The 16,841-nt window shown below is 42.0% G+C and overlaps 1 protein-coding gene across 1 annotated transcript in view; it reads left to right on the forward strand.

Annotated features, from left to right (window-relative positions):
* The window catches only part of AIDA (axin interactor, dorsalization associated), a 49,860-nt gene that overhangs the window by 25,846 nt on the left and 7,173 nt on the right, over positions 1-16,841 (forward strand). Inside the window, exons 5-7 of the mRNA XM_074949218.1 lie at positions 9,707-9,770; positions 10,265-10,371; positions 15,900-16,022. Coding sequence (XP_074805319.1) covers positions 9,707-9,770; positions 10,265-10,371; positions 15,900-16,022 — 294 coding nt within the window. The remainder of the gene's footprint in view (positions 1-9,706; positions 9,771-10,264; positions 10,372-15,899; positions 16,023-16,841) is intronic.

Here is a 16,841-nt window from a genome sequence, read left to right on the forward strand (position 1 = left end):
AGCAAAGTGGGCAGTCATGGAGTAAGAGGGAAGGTCCTCTCATGGATCAGTAATTGGTTAAAATATAGGAAACAAAGGGTAGGAATAAATGGTCAGTTTTCAGAAGGCAGAGAGATAAATAGTGGGATCCCTCAAAGATCTGTACTGGTACCGGTGGTGGTCAATGTATTCATAAATATTCTTTTTGGGGGAAAAGGGATGAACAGTGAGAAGACTAAGTTTTGCAGATGATACAAAATTACTCAAGATAGTTAAGTCCGAAGCTGAATGTGAAGATTTACAAGGGGATCTCAAAAAATGAGCAATTGGTCAAAAAAATGGCAGATGGAGTGTTGATAAATGCAAAGTAATGCAGGTTGAAAAACATAATTCCAACTATATATACATACCAAATGATGGGGTCTAAATTAGCTGTTACCACTTAATAAAGAGATTTTGGAATCATTGTGGATAGTTCTCTGAAAACATCCACTCAGTGTGCAATGACAGTCAAAAAAGCTAACAGAATTTTAGGAAACATTAGGAAAGGGGTAAATAATAAGACAGAAAATATGATGCCACCATATAAATCCATTGTACACCCCTTGAATACTGCTTGCAGTTCTGGTTGCCCCATCTCAAAAAATATATGTAAAAATTGGAAAAAGTACAGAGATGGGGTATGGAAAAGCTTTCATATGAGGAGAGATTAAAAAGACTGAGACTGTTCAACTTAGATGACTAAGCAGGGATATGATAGAAGTCTATAAAATCATGAATAGTGTGGAGAAGGTGAATAAAGAGTTTTATTTAGCTCTTCACATAACACAAGAACCAGAAGTCACCCAATGAAATTAAGTCAGCGGTTTTAAAACAAACATAAGGAAGTATTTCTTCACACAATGCACAGACTGCTCGCGAAAATCATTGCCAGGTGGCAGTGTGACGGCCAAAAGTATAAATGAGTTCCAAAAAGAATTAGATAAGTTAATGGAGGATAGGTCCATCTGTTGTTGTTAGACAAAATGGGATGCAACCACATGCTCTGGTGTCCTTAAATCTCTTGACTGCCAGAGGCTTGGACTGGATGGTAGGATGTATCCACTCAATAAATTGCCCTGTTCTTTCCCTCTGAAGCATTTGGCACAGGCCAAAGTCAGAAGACCAGATACTGGGCTAGATGGACCATTGGTCTGACCCAGTATGGCCATGCTTATGTTTTTATGATGTCAGGTAAATCTCAAACCCTTATGTCCTAAGTCTATTTCAGTAATGACTGAGACAAAATGTTGGTATCTCTCAATTCAGAAGTCATTTTTCCATTTCAGAAATAAACCAAATTTGTCTGCTCCATTCTCCTTCTGGTAATATTGGCTATTGACTTAACACCAGACATTGTCTTTGAAGTCAGAGGATCTGCAGCCATGCAAAGTACCATGAATGTCTACAAGACAGTCAGCTTCTAACGCTTCCTTCATAAGCAAATACGTTTTTCCTTTTCCCCAAAAGAGTGAAAATTAGCAAGCCCAGGCCACTTGTTCTAACATGCCTCTCAGTCATATCTCCTACTGGACCGATCTGATATTTCATTATTATCATGTGATGTCATTGTCATGAGACTAAGCAGAGGTGGTGCATTGTCATGTGGCTGTCTGACGTTCTGCTCAGATATCAGACTGCGCATCACTTAAATGATTGTTTTGGGCAGCAAAATAACTTTTTCATACTTTTGCTGATGAAAATATGGAGTCTGGATATTTCAAGGTATTTTCTTGGGACCAAGAAGGGTATAAAAGCAAGTTTTCCTGCTGAGGTTTCTCTCTCTTATATGACCCCCATTGCTGTAGTGTGTGAGCACCTCACAATCTTTAATGTATTTGTACTTGCAACACCATTGTGAGATAGGGAAAGATATTTGGCTATTGCTCTGCTCAGCGTTTAGGTGCCAAAGTCTCATTTTGAAAAGTGACATAGGTGCCTAAGTCTAAGTGACTTGCCCAAGGCCATGTATGAAGTCTGTGGCAGAGCAGGGAATTGAACCCAGGTCTCAAGTCCTGGACCACTGGGCCATCCTGCCTCCATCTCTATGGGCACAATTTGCAGTGGGCACAATGCATTTGAAGTCCCTGTGCTTCAGTGGAGACAGGTTATTAAGACCTTAATTGAGGAAAGCATCCTTACTGAGGAAAGTACTTAAGCATGTGCTTAAAGTTATGCTTTAAAGAGCTTTCCTGAATTGGGGCCTAAATGCCATTCTTAGAAATGGAAGGCCATATTTTGGTCTCTGATACTCCACCTCCCCTGTCTGGCATCCTGGCATTCACAACAGTAGATTTGGGATTAGACTGTGGTCTGAAATATATATTTCTCCGAGCTATTTGCAAAAATAATAAACGTTTTGTCAACTACTGATTATAACCTCCATTGTACTTTCAGTGTTTGCGTCTGTAGCAGGCTGCAGTCCTTCAGGCAGCTTCTCTGAGCTGGCCCCTTTAAATTTCCTTCAGCTGGTTCCACCCAGGCAGCCACAAAGTCTTTTAAAAAACCAAACTGAACACAAACAAACCTTCATAGCAAAAGTCCTTTCCTCCCAGGCATCTCTGTTGGGTGCAGTCTTCCAGCCTTTCTCTGCCAGTTGGCGGCCAGGTCACACCACCTCAGTCCCTTCTCCCGTGAATGGGAAGGCTTAGCAGGCAGACAGTCCTTCCCTGAGTGTCCCCCTGTGTAAGGAAAGAGGCAGATTATATGTTGACCTCTTTTGCAGAATTTATCCTGGGTGGCTGAGAGAGGGGAGCTTTGTCTGACCCTGTGCTACAAGGCTCCCTATCCCGAACATGTAAAGAAACAATAGTCTGGGTTTTCCCAGACATTATCACCCCAGGGTCACCTTCCTCTGCCATTTCCTAGGCCCTCCTCTGCTTCAGAATTCTTGGAACAGGGTAACCTGGCCTCTCAGACTTCCCCTTCTGGCCTTAAAGGGCAAGTATTCTCCCTTCAAGTCTTTTGTTGTCAGTGTGATCATTTGTGAAGTTAGTGTATTAATATTTTGTTTAGCTTTCTGCTCAGCATATTCTATAAACCAGAAGCTCTCAAAGTGAGGGATGCGGGGAAGAATACACAAGAAGCTTCAGGGGAGGGGAGGGGAACGTAACGTACTGCCCACATTTTACCTACAGCAATGAATAATGAGCAAAGCTGATTACTCCAGACATATCAGGTCCTCAGATGGCACGGTGCATTTTGATGGATTTCTGTTAAGCTTGCATAGCATTATACAAAGTTATTGCCATCTGTACGTTAATCCGTTTGCTCTGACATGATCTGCACATTTAATTGTAAGCATGGAGCAATACTGAGGTTTTCAAATGCATACAGCATTGGCAAGTAGTTAGGCCAATGCTGAATGTCTTTGAAAATCCCCTCGTCAGCATTCTACAATGGTCCAAAAGAATGCTGTGTAAAAGATTTATAGTGAGATTTTCAAAATTGCCTGTTAAAGTTAGGAGCATAAATCACTTTCAATGGGCTTTGTGTTTCTAACTTCCTTGGATGCTTTCAAAAATCCCACCATTAGTGGGTGTTTGACACAGTTTTCAGCTGATGTAAATCACTATAGCTCAAATCAGTGGAACAACATCAAGTAAGAATCTCACCTGAAATGTAGAACAGACAAATTAAATGTAGTAATTTAATTTAAAGACAGAAAATATTGTGGTATCTTGTTAAAAAGGCTCTGTCATGAGAAACATGTTTAAGATATTAAATTACACATTTTGCCTGTGAAGACATATGCTGTTTCTAACTTTATTTCAGTTATTTTACTTACATTTTACCCATATAGCATAATACATGACGATATCTGAAGTTGTTATCCTGTCAGAGCTATAATTTTTTCCTATTTACAACTGATAACTGTTGTCTGTCCTCCAGTGGCAATAAAGGTGAATTACTGAATAAGTCTTTCAGAGTGTTGTGTATTCATAGTAACACGTCTATTTCTCTCTGAGAACAGAGAAGAATCTAATGCTGCTTATACATGAAAAATGAAGTGTAAACTTTTTTTCTGATACTGGGTTAATATAAAAGTCTGATCAAGTTTCTTTCTGTCTTTAGGCTGTGTTCCCTCTTGCAATTCACTAAACTTGGATGGTTTCACTTTCAGTGTCTCATACACATTACTGCTTAGCTATGTTTTCCAGCACTGCAGGGGAATTTTGAAATTCATGAAAACCTCTTCTGTCCCTCACCCAAAATGTTTGTTTGTAGTGTTTGTGTGCTATTAAAAACTGCTTTCCTTCCAAGAAGCAATAGCTATATCTCCCTTACTGACCTTTCGGGGATTAAGGCACTGGAGTGAGGCTCCAGAGCTCTGGGTACACTTCTTAGCCTGCCACAGATTCCCTGTGGAACTGTGGGCAAATCTCTTAATCTCACTGTTCCTCAGTTCCTTATCTGCAAAATGGTGATACCCACTTTACTCACAAGGGTGAGTTAGGGTGAATTCATTAGTGTCTGAGGTACTCAGCTACTGTGATGATGAGGCAGTTATCCTCACCTAGGTAGATAATGTCAGTAAAATTGAGAGTTTCAGGTTAAATATACAAAATCCAAATGATTCTTTCCATTGAACATTTAAGAGTATTAAACAATTATCAGGTTTTGCAAAAATGTTATACTACAAAACTTCATTCTGGGCCTAAGTTTAGGTGTACAATGTTTTTAAAGCCCTCTATGCTGTTAGTATTGAAAGCAAAATGTTTGGGGTTTTTTAATAGTTCAGTAGCAGGCCTCCTAAAAAAGGCTGGAACAATACTAACCCTAATTTGCAAATGGGCAAGTCCTCAGTGATTATAGAATATCCCTTTTAAAAAGAATTCAAGGCAAATGTGAATAATTACAGACGAACCTCACTCGCTTACATCCGTGACTGGGAAACTGGTTGGTTGAATTTTCAAATTAGTGAATAAGTGAGCAGACTTCAAAAAGAAAGGCTAGTGTGTCGTCATAGAAGGGGTATTCGAAGTGAGTATCACGTATGGTCAGTGCTTAATTTGTAATGAAAGAGGTGCCGGTGCTCGAGCAATTTTTTTCCATTCATAACTGATGCAGCGCTAGAGGGGCTATGAACTGCCAAGCCCAGAGGTGCTGGGACCCAGCCCTAGCAAGCCCTGCCAAATTAAGCACTGCGTATGGTGTAAAGGCTTTCTCAAAGAAGAAGGCTTTTCACCACTTTCTAAAGAGGGTCTGTCATAAATATAAAGGGAAGGGTAACCACCTTTATGTATGCAGTAATATAAAATCACTCTTGGCCAGAGGTACAGAATCCCCTTACCTGTAAGGGATTAATCAGTTCAATTAACCTAGTTGTCACCTGATCAGAAGGACCAATGGGGAAAGAAGATATTTTCAAATGGGGCTGGTGGGGGAGGCTTTGTTTTTGTGCTCTGTGTGTGTACTCTCAGGAGACAGAGAGAGACCAAGCAAGTAATCCAGCTCCTACTGAACGATACATCTAAAATTACAGAAATAGTAAGTAATAGCAAGGAAGTGCGTTAGAGTATCTTTTAAAAAAAGGAAGTACTTGTGGCACCTTAGAGACGAACCAATTTATTTGAGCATAAGCTTTCGTGAGCTACAGCTCACTTCATCAGATGTATCTTTTGTTTTAGCTTGTGAATTTTCCCTGTGCTTAGAGGGAGGTTTATCCCTTTTTTTTTTTTTTTTTTTTTTTTTTTTTGTAACTTTAAAGTTTTGCCTAGAGGGGAATCCTCTGTGTTTTGAATCTGATTACCCTGTAAAATTACCTTCCATCCTGATTTTACAGAGGTGCTTCTTTTAATTTTTTTTCTTTATAGTAAAGTTCTGGGGTTTTTTTTAAGAATCTGGTTTTTAGTGTCCTAAAACCCAGGGATTTGGTCTGTGCTCAACTGTACCAATTGGTGAGGATATTATTCTCAAGCCTCCCCAGGAAAGAGGGTGAAGGGGCTTGGGGGGAATATTTTGGGGAACAGGAACTCCAAGTGGTTCTTTTCCTTGAATCTTTGTCTAACTCACTTGGTGGTGGCAGTGAATACCATCCAAGGACAAGAAGAGATTTGTGCCTTGGGGAAGTTTTAACCTAAGCTGGTAGAAATAAGCTCAGGGGGTCTTTCATGCGGGTCACCACATCTGTACCCCAGAGTTCAGAGTGGGGAGGGAACCCTGACAGGGTCAGACTTGGGATTCCCTGGGTCTCCTCTGGAAGTTTGTCCCAGAGCTGGGTCCCTTCACAGAGAATGCTTGTCTGAGCTCTCATGATTCATCCTGGTCTTTGTGATCTGAATTGTCCCGGAGGAGCGCAGCTGTCATGGGGGTTCACAGATCAAAGTTTGGTCATTGATGTAGGTGGAGCTTGATCCATTAATTGCCTTGAAAATTAGGACCAAGGCCCTAAACTGACACTGGATGCCAACTGGGAGCTGGGGAGGGAGCTTAGCCCAAGCATGATATGCTTAAGGAAGCCTGAGCCGTGGAGAATCGGGGCAGCTACATTCTGTACCATATGAATGCTGTGAGTCAGTTTCACATTCAGCTTCTGATAAAATGATTTACAGTAATCCCGCTTGAGCCAGCTGCTCTTCAGCCAAGAGTTAATTTCCTGTAGGCAGTCTGACATTTTAGAAGTGGCAGTGGCTGCATCAGTGAATGCCAGAGAATGTCAAATAAAGTTCAAGGTTTCAGTCCTTATCTTCAAGGCCTGAGTGGCCTGAGCCCAGGGTATCTAAAATATCACCTAAAGCTCCAGGATACAGACTCTGGTCATCAGCTCTGATCCTTGGGTACAGTGGAACTTCCTACCATAAGAATAAAGCTCACTTCCAGGAGTTGGAGCTTTCCTTGAAGATGGAGACTGTGGAGTGAACTCCAACAGGAGCAAGGACCATGACACACCTCACTACCTTCCACTTAAGGTAAAGGTGCACTTTGACCTAGTCTTCTCTAATAAATGCATAGCAATATGTACATTTAAAAAATATTCCCCAAATCAAAACGCTCCCCTGCAGCCACACTTCTCTTCTTGGGGGGAGGATGAGAGAATGCATGAAGAACACACACATGACAGATGTTAATTATGTTGCTGAAGGCGTTCAGGTACTGTTGTAAATAGGTTCTTCTACTGCAATTATGTAGAATAGGTTTGAGAAAAATGTTATGCCAGAGTAAAATTCTTACAGTTGTTGTTTAGTTGGCAAACTCTGTTACTTCCATTCTTTGATTGGTGAAGGGATGTCACCCTGGTGCCCTCTGTGGTTCCCATGAAAATTTGCCTGAATTTTGGCAGGTTATGAGCTTCTGAAATTTTGGAGTTGGCACATGCTCATTAGACTTATTGGAATTTGGCGGCTAAGTTCTCTGAAGATTTGGTCTGTACTCGGGGCTTTCTCCATCCTCTCACAGCTCATATCTGTGACCAGACTGCACATGTGTCATCCACTCAGAAGGACCAAGCAGGACATTCCTGGCAATTTTCTCCCCACTTCCACAGGCTGTAGTGGTATCAGGCAAAGGAGCTGAGAGCAGGAGCATCCCACCTGTACTCCCTCCTACCAGTACCCAGGCAGCATGGAGGAGGAAGCTGCCTGACCCAAATCAAATGATATGGGGGTGAAGAATGTGGTGGATGATGGGCACAGGAACCCAGCAGGGGCAGCAGCTGGGGAGTGGGAGTGGAGGAAGGGAACTGGGGCTGTAGGGAGGGGTTTACTGGGTATCTATCTTGAGATACCCGGGGTTTGATTTGCAGATGTGCTGAGTAGTCACAGCTGCAACTGAGGTCAGTGGGAGCTGGGCTCTGAACATATAAAATGTGTTAAAATGCCAAATGCTCTTAAAAATCAAGCCCTAGGCTTCTTAAATTGGTTTTAAGTTCTGTGCTTCAGTTGCCCAAGTGTAAAATTGGTATAATAAATCCCACCTCATAGGGGTGTTGTGAAGATTAAATCACTGATATTTATGAAGAACAAAGATGTGACACAAACATCATAGAAAACCCCATGAGTAATGAATAGTTCCTTATGTACTGTAGGGTTTGGATGGTGTGCACGGTGACAGATGAGGATAAATATTGACTAGCTACCCGTTCCATGAGCACCATCCATTCTGTGTACAGAATGAGGCAGGGGTGCTGTGGAAGGAAATAGTACATGGCCGTTTAAGTAAAGACTGTATCATAATGTATACTGTCACAAGACAGGCTTCTCCCCAGCTTCTGAAGGACTCACTGCCACTCCCACAGTCTCTTAAGAGTTTTTTTAATTGTCTATACTTAACCAATCGACCAGAAAACTATTCCTCAGCTCATCCTTCACATCTCTGGTCTCACTGCCTTCTCTCCCAGGGGACTCTGGCAGTCCTGCTACTCCTGCTTTGTAACTCTCAGCCACTTCTGTTCTTACAGCCAGTCCTCCCTCACTGGAATTCCCTCTATAGTCCCAGGTGCTGCCCTACCCTCTTAAGTGACCAAATGCTCTGACACACTGGAGGTGGACCTACTTCAGTTACAGGTGCCGGTTACCCTGTGACCTATACAGTCAAGCAGGCCAAATTAAGGTTGCATATGCAACCGTAACTCTGGCACTTCCTAATTTTTGAATGCTTGACTTTACACCCTTAACGTAGTTTTTTGGCTGGAATGTAGATTTAGGGGGAGAATTTCAGAAGCACAAAGAGCAATTAGGCACCCAAGACACATGGAGAGTCATTAGCTGTTAGGCACCTAACTGCCATTTGTGCCTTTGGAACCAGTTTGGCTTGCTCCTGAACTGGACCCCCGCCATACAAATTGACAGATTTAAATTGGGGAGTTTCATCTGGGTTTTCTGATGATAACATCGGAGGCTGGAGTTTTCAAAAGTGCTGAAGGGAGGTTGATCCCCAGCTGAGGTGCTTCTGAAAATCCCACTTTGTTTTTGAATCTACTGGTTTAAAAAAGAAATGCATGTGAAAGAGAGAATAAGACCCCATAATTGAAATGGGTAAGTTTCCTGTACTAAGCGCAGAGCTGCAAATTTGCTGCTACTTTCCTGGGAGCAGCTACAGCCTTCAATATCCACTGGTTTCCTAAGGGTCTCATATTAATCTTTGCTCTGCTCTGAATTTTCCTGGCTCTTCATGTTAGCCTGCCTTGTATGCCTACGTGGGTTAGGAAGTCTCAACCAAATTACACTTCAACAGCACTACAGTCAGACTTTAATAATACCTGTTCTAGATGTATTTGCTATAAATCTGTATTTGCTATAAATGTATCCTAGGTGTGTATTAAGGAATGTCAGTTCTGGGGAATTGTCAATCTGATTGGAGCTGATGCTTGTAATGCTAACATCTGAGAACTCCTGCCAAGGCTTGCCAGTACCAAAGTTATTGTCCCTGGATTGTTCCCACTACACTAAGGCTCATTGTTTCTCTTCATACTTCTGACAATGTAAATGTGGCTAAACCCTCGCCTTTCTGGGTAGCTGTATCATCTTGAGCTAAGCTATTACGTGGAAGCGACCATTATTGTGATGATGTAATTCTAGTTGTACTGTCACTGGCTCTTTGGTGCATTTTGATGTATCTGTCACAAGGACACCATGAGAATGGACACAGAAAGCACCATTAAGTTGTGCAGGGTAGGTTGTTTTTGTTTTGTTTTTGTAAACTTGGTTTTCTTAGCAAATGAAGTCTGCTTTTTTTTTTTTCTTTATAGTCTTAAAGAATATCCTCACCTATAATAAAGAATTCCCCTTTGATGTTCAGCCTGTCCCACTCAGGTAAGGAAAACTGTGGATTTGTACATGTAAAAACTGAATTGGTATGAAAGGCAGCATGGTCTAGTGGTTAGAGCAAAAAAGTGGGAGACATGAACTCATTGGGTCGCATACTTGCCATGTTGCTTTGGTAAGACAATTTTTTTTAAAGCAGCGTCGTATTTTGGGGTACCTAAACTTTAGATGCCCATAGCCTTTTTTCGTGCCTCAGATTTGTTAAACATTCAATGTCACTTGAAATTAGTGGAAAAATCAGGCCCTTGGTATCCAAATTTAGAGTCCACTCAAATTTGGCCCATAATCTCTGTCTGTCTGTCTAATTTGTATGCTAGCTTTGCAGGCTCAATTTGGTTAGTGCGTATAGCATTCAGATGATCAAAAGTGCTAAGCGTGTGTCTTGGGACAATGTGTTGCTTCTGCGCTAAACCTGGGAGTTGGTGACTTTTTTCCAATCGTAAACTTTATTTTAAGATAAGTCACTAGGTTTTGTCTTACAGGAAGATTTTAGCACCTGGAGAAGAGGAGAACTTGGAATTTGAGGAAGATGATGAGGATGGTGGAGCTGGAGCAGGGTCTCCAGATTCTTTTCCTGCCAGAGTTCCAGGTAGGGTGACCAGCTTCATCATCTGAAATATTTCATATGCCAAGGAAGGGACGTGGGACTTATTTAGAAGCTGTTGTAAGGGGAAGCCATTTCCAGTCACTCGTGGATCATCTTCAACAGAACTTCTCGAATGGTTAGACACCAAAGCAATACATATCTCATAGGAATCTTGGACTAGTGGCTGAACCAGATGGAGTTAATCAGTGAGAGCCATATTTGTCCCTTCAGTGAGGAGATGGAAATTATAGCTGGGTATTTTTTGTCTTGCTTTCATGGTGAATCGTTTGTGAGAGATACTAGTTTGAATTAAACTATTGTGGGGTGTTGCTTTGGTTTTGCTATCCAAAGGATAAATCACTGTCCATATGAAAGCATGTGGTGCAGTTGTTACATCTACAGGTCCTAGTGAAGACACACCTTGTTAATTACATTTTTGTCTGCTGAAGATTCATGGGGATAAGAGAGTGGAAAATTAGAATCAGAGGGATTTTGACCTCCTTATTGTTTCTCCTCATTTCTTCAGAGCAAATTACCAAATTTAAGTTCTGGGAAGGGGGAAAAAATTTGGTACTAGAATTGTAGGCAACATAATTGGGGCAGCGACTCTATTCATCTGTGCATATACACTATAATATAAATGATTCATATATGCAACTGCTGATTTAGTATAAGTATGAAATCTTAATGCCAGTGTGCAGACTACACATGACTAGCTTTGTGGTATAGTATATAACTGCAATTTCTGAATGCTGTTGTCTTGCTGTTATCATGAGAAACTGTGTAAATATGAGTTCTGTCAGTTTTAAATAAGCATCTCCCAGGGTATTGCTTTTGTCTTCCTCTCGGTATGGCTGTACGTCTGTGTTGTCTTTGGTGTTTGTCACCTCTGAAGTTCTATTAATGAGAAGTAACATGACAAATTGTAGTTGAAGATATTCTTAGTGAATCTAAGGATTAAATCCTACACATAGTAAGGGGACTACTTTTGTAGCCAAATGATCTTACCTTAGTAAGAAGCAAAATTGCTACAGTGGTTTGGGGTAGAGGGAGATGCTTAAATAAAACAGGGTGTCTAACATTCAACATACTGGCTACTTAAAATGCTTAAAGTAGGTAAAGAGTTGGAAGGGCCCTGGGCAACTCAGAGAAATGTGCAACCATATTGCATTTAGGTCACCTATTTTGAGTCCTGCCCATACTGGCAGCAATTGAAAAATACCACCATATAGTGAGTGATGCTTGGTAAGAATTGGGTTGAGGCCTCCAGTTCAATTCACAGGTCTTTTACAGTTCAGAACTACCACAGTTAAAAATACATTGATGCCAATGTTAGACACCAAGAATGAGCCGCAGAGACTGAATTAACATCTCATTCCAAGAGGTGGCATCTTCATTTCAGAGTCGGTGAAGGTACAATGGCAGAGCAGTGTGGAGAAGCTTGCACTGGCCTCCCAGTGGTACACCTGTTCTGAGGGTAAATGCACAGAGCTCTGAACCCACCACTTCTTAAAGAAGCATTCAGTTCACATGAACAGAACACAGCTCTGTTCTGAAAAGTAATGAGGTACACATGGTACCTTCTTACTGAGCAGATGGACTCCCGGGGTGTGGTCACAGATCTGCTGATTGTTGTTACAGAATTGTGTTTACTGCTTTTAGTTCCTTTTTAGATGTCTTGGCTCTGCAGGGATGAGAGAATGAGCAGGATTCTGTTCCTCCTCGAGCCTCATAAACAGCACAGTTACTAAGCTGCAATCAAATACACCTCTGCAACCCCAGTGAAGGCAGTGGAGCTGCGCAGGTGCCACTAATTAGGAACTTGTAGAACCTTTAGTACAAGTGATGTGCAAGAAGGGAAGAACCCAGCTTGACGTAGAAGCTAAATTGGGTTTGCAGGGTTGACTGTTAGAAAAGACACATTTATTGGTAAACCTAGCACACTAGATATAAAATCAGAGTGAAATAATACACATTGGGCCCCACAGAGCCATTCTTACAGAATCACTTTTCAGGATAGGACCACCCTTCAAAAGTAGGTAAGGGCACCCTGTAAACTTAGTATTAACACATTTAGTTTGTTGCCCAACTTGTAGCATGAATTGCACACCCTGCCTTTCACTTAGTTTGATGTTGCCTTCAAAAAGGAAGTCAGCCTTAATGCAAACAATCTAACGGCTTTGAATTGTCTTGCCACTTGGCACAATCTGGGTTTCTTTTGCCTTTCATGCAGGAATATTTGTGTGGCGTAATTACTTAATCTTGGATGTTGGCTTGTCACTTTTCTGTGGCTCAAACTAAATTAAAAATAAAATAAACTATTCACTATTCATGACTTGAGGCTTATGAATCTAAGCAACAGACTGTCCTAATTGATTCAGTTGGTTACACTGTACTTTCTTCACTTGTAGACTTTGCTTCTGTATGCTTTTAATTCACATTAGATTACTGTATTGTCTAATTGTCCATGGTCTTGTCTTCTGCATGCATGGCTTCATCATGTTATCACATGCTAAACCATTCATCTAACTCAGGAGTCATTGAAGGTATGATAACATTTTAATGTGTATAGTCATTGCTGTGGCATCTTTCATTTATATCTTAATTCTAAGTGTCAAAGTATAATTGTTTTTGTAGTGAAAGAATTGAGGGCTTCTCTGTGTATAAGTAACCGGTGAGCTGACTTGCAGCTACAGAGAAAGGAAGGATCATGTTTTAGTGTAGCACCTTAGATGTCTCTCTAGAAACTTGCTTGTTTTCCTTGTCTTGATTTCTCTTGCTCTCTGTCTAGCAGCATTGCTGGTTGCATGTATAGCTGGGTTTCTTTCAATGGGGTGCATGCCTAGCTGGCTTTGCATTGCTAACCGGAAATGCTTTGTGGCAGAAGTTGGGCTACAAAGTGACCTCACAAATACACTATTTCATTCTTGCATGTTACCCCAGTGTGTTCTGTGTCCTGCATGGAAATAAGTAGGGTTCCCTGTCGCTTAGGCTAAAGTGACTGAAGTTTATCTCCTGGATAGTTTCACTCAAGACTGTTAAAAACTGACAGGCCCCTGGAGGGAGGGACTGGCATTCTCATGTCTAGTCTTTTCTCCACTAGACCACAGGATCAAATTCTTTTCAAAGGTTGCTACCAACTAATGGTGCCTGTGTGAGATGGATCAATCCAAATCCTGAGGCACACACATGATGGCTTGTATGACATGGACATACATAACTGTCACATTCTTAAGTGGTCTTAGAGGTGCTAGGGATTAAAATGGTAAGGAGACTTGGGCTGCCTTAGAGACCCAGGAGGTGGAGAGGGACATCTGATGGAAGCTTGAATCGCTATTCCTTATCATCTACCCTATGAGCAAATAAGGGACTTCACACAGTCAATCCAGCACCCTCCAGGATTAGTAAATTAACATGGGAAAAAATAAAATTCTTAAAACAAACCCAAGGAAAAGGCCCAAGTCTGCCCCCTTCCTAAAGTGCTTTTTTTACTTATTAAATATCCCACTGGTAACAAAAACCCTCTGTCCTCCCAAGCAATAGCTGGCGAAGACTTGAAATCATAGCTTTTATATTATGCCCCTGGCTGGATTCCTTGCTGTTTGGAGATGGCTTTGGCATGCCTCCTTCATTTTTGTGTTTGATACAGGATAGGCAGGGCACACCTACAAGCATGTAGGGAGCACAGGAAAGGGCTGGTTGAGATACAAGCCCTCATTTTAAGCATGTCTAATAAACATGGGAGGAAAACCCATGGCTAACCACAGTGCCAGAGAAAGGGCTCTGTGTTGAAGCAGGATGTGTCAGCAACTTTCCCCAACATGAAAGGTGCCTGTTTTCATTGGTATTGCGGACTATCCAATTCAGTCTTTGGTTTGTATTCATCTGTTCCCAACTCTACAGTTAGCAGTCTTTGTCCCATCAACATTAAATGCTGGGGGCCAAATCCTGTCTTGAGTGGAGCTATGACCCACTCTGCTGTGAGATGTGGTCCCCTGTGGTGGCTGGTGTATAGAAGCCATAAGTCATTACAGCTGTCAACTGAGGCCATACAGACTCATGCTTTTGTTACTGAAGGTTCTGGGTTCCAACCTTGTTAACGACCCCAATGAGGTGGTGGGAGTAGTCAGACAACCCCTATAGAAGTCCTGGTTGCTGGGGGTGCAGTTCTATGGGCAGAATATTTGGTCCTTTATTTTGAAGCCTGTGTCTCTGTCATAATGTAGTAAAGAAAACTTAAACATGTGGAGGGGATGACTGACTCCATTTGCCAAGGGAAATTATTTCTTTTCATTTCTGGAGTCATAAAACTTGCAATCAAAAACAAGGCTTTACATCAGACTTGCTCATGAGTTTGATTACTTTCTCTTACATTGTTTGTGAATCTAGCACCACTAACACCAGATTCTGTCTTAAAACCTCCCAGCTTTGTCTAAAATCAGCATGAAGGAAATATTCTATGGTTGATTTCAAGGGTATTTGACTTCTTGGACAACAGGGGATGGATCACTCGATAATTGCCTTGTTAGGTGCTTTAGGGGTAAGGAACTGGGCATTGACCATTGTCGGAAGACAGGATACTAGGCTAGATGGACCATTGGTCTGACCCATGTTGCCATTAACATCAGTCTGTATCTTAGCATAAGAACATCTTTGATTTTCTTAATGTTTAGTTGGAAATGACTTGGCATCCCTCACATGCTCTCAGTTCTGGCAAATGCTTTTTTATTTTTTTATGCTGCTGCCTTTTGATGTCTAATGCCAATAGATGCTAAATACTCTAGACCAGTGTTTCTCAACCTTTTTGATACCAGGAACCAGCTTGCTGCCTCCTTAAACTGTGTCAGGGAAATCTCCGGGACCAGCGCTGGTCCACGGATTGGTCATTGAGAAACACTGCTCTAGAAGAACCTTGCTGATCTGGTATTTCTCTTATCTCACTAGGTGGTGGGGTTCATACCAGTGCAACAGTCCCTTTTCTATTGCTCCCATCTCTTTTACTAGTTGTAAATGATAAGCATGAAGCTGGTGGATGGATGCCTGGACACCCTGTAACCACAAGTTCTAATCCTAGCAGGGTGGTCTCAGCCCTTAAGAGCTATAGAAATGGAATTCTATCGCAATTTACAATGCATGCAAATCAGAGACCTGAAAACCAAAGGTCCTGTCTGCTCTGCTTGACATTAAAGATCCCACAGCACTTCCTGTAAACAGATGTTACCCCGTCTCTCTCAGTGTTATTTAATATGTTATGCACTGACTTGCCACTGTCCACTTCAGAGCTGGTCACTTTCTTTGCACCCTATAAATGTGTAAACCACTTTGAGATCTGTTGGTGTTAGATAACTGTGTGTCTCATCAGGATACAAATCCTTGGCCTTAGGACTAATCCCTATCCCTTCTCATTGTCCATTGTACGTTGTGGTGGACAAAGGCTTCCGTGAGCAATGCAAATGGGGGAAGGACTGAAGTAGGGCCCTAGCTGTAAGAGTCCCAAAGGGTTAATGTTTTGGCTTGCTCTCTGTTGCCAGGTACTTTATTACCCAGGTTGCCGTCGGAACCCGGGATGACGTTACTCACTATCAGAATAGAGAAAATTGGTCTGAAAGATGCTGGGCAGTGCATTGATCCTTATATCACAGTTAGTGTAAAGGGTAAGTATTGCTGTGTTCTGACTTCTGTTCTCTGTGAAGGGACGTATGTGTTTTAGGGAAATTAGGCTCCCTCTTCCCCATACAGTGAAGCACTCTTGTTGGCACTCAGAGCGCCTCTCTCTGTACAATCGTTTTGTGGCTTTACGAGGCAGTTATCTTAGTCAAGGATGAGAAGATTCTGATTTTGCTTCTGGGTAGGGTCCTGCATCTCCTCCACCATCCATCAACCAAAACAAGTGGATATGACCCTTCCTCCGCTCTCTTGATTCCTGTGAATATATTAAACGTTCAGACCCCTGCTTCTCTGGGTATGCTACTGTACAATTAGACACCTGTGGCTGGGCCTTGCCAGCTGAATCAGGCTTGCAGGACTGTTTAATTGCAATGTTGATGTTCAAACTCGGGCTGAGGTCCAGGCTCTAGGACCCTGCAAGGTAGGAGGGTCCCAGAGCTTGGGTTCCAGCCTGAGCTTGAATGACTACACCACAATTAAACAGCCCCTTAGCCTGAGTCCGAGTCAGCTGGCATGGCAAGCCACGGGTTTTTAAGTGCAGTGTTAGATGTACCCTGTGTCTCTGAGCTTGTCTACATGAACACTTAGTTTGTGGCAAGCTGGGGTGTGAATCTACCCTCACAAGCCTGCTGCACTCGCTGTGCTTGTCTGTGTGGACCCTGCTGACTTGTATTAAGAGTTCATTAAGAGTATTTTGATCTAGCCTTGCCTCAAAGAGAGTACTAGACCAAAGTGCATTAACGAACTGCTCGTGCATGTCAGCGGGGTGCACATGGACACTAGGTCCATGTCAGTTAGTGTGGAGC

The sequence above is a fragment of the Natator depressus genome, chromosome 3 (genome assembly GCF_965152275.1).
Source record: "Natator depressus isolate rNatDep1 chromosome 3, rNatDep2.hap1, whole genome shotgun sequence".
Lineage (NCBI taxonomy): Eukaryota > Metazoa > Chordata > Testudines > Cheloniidae > Natator > Natator depressus.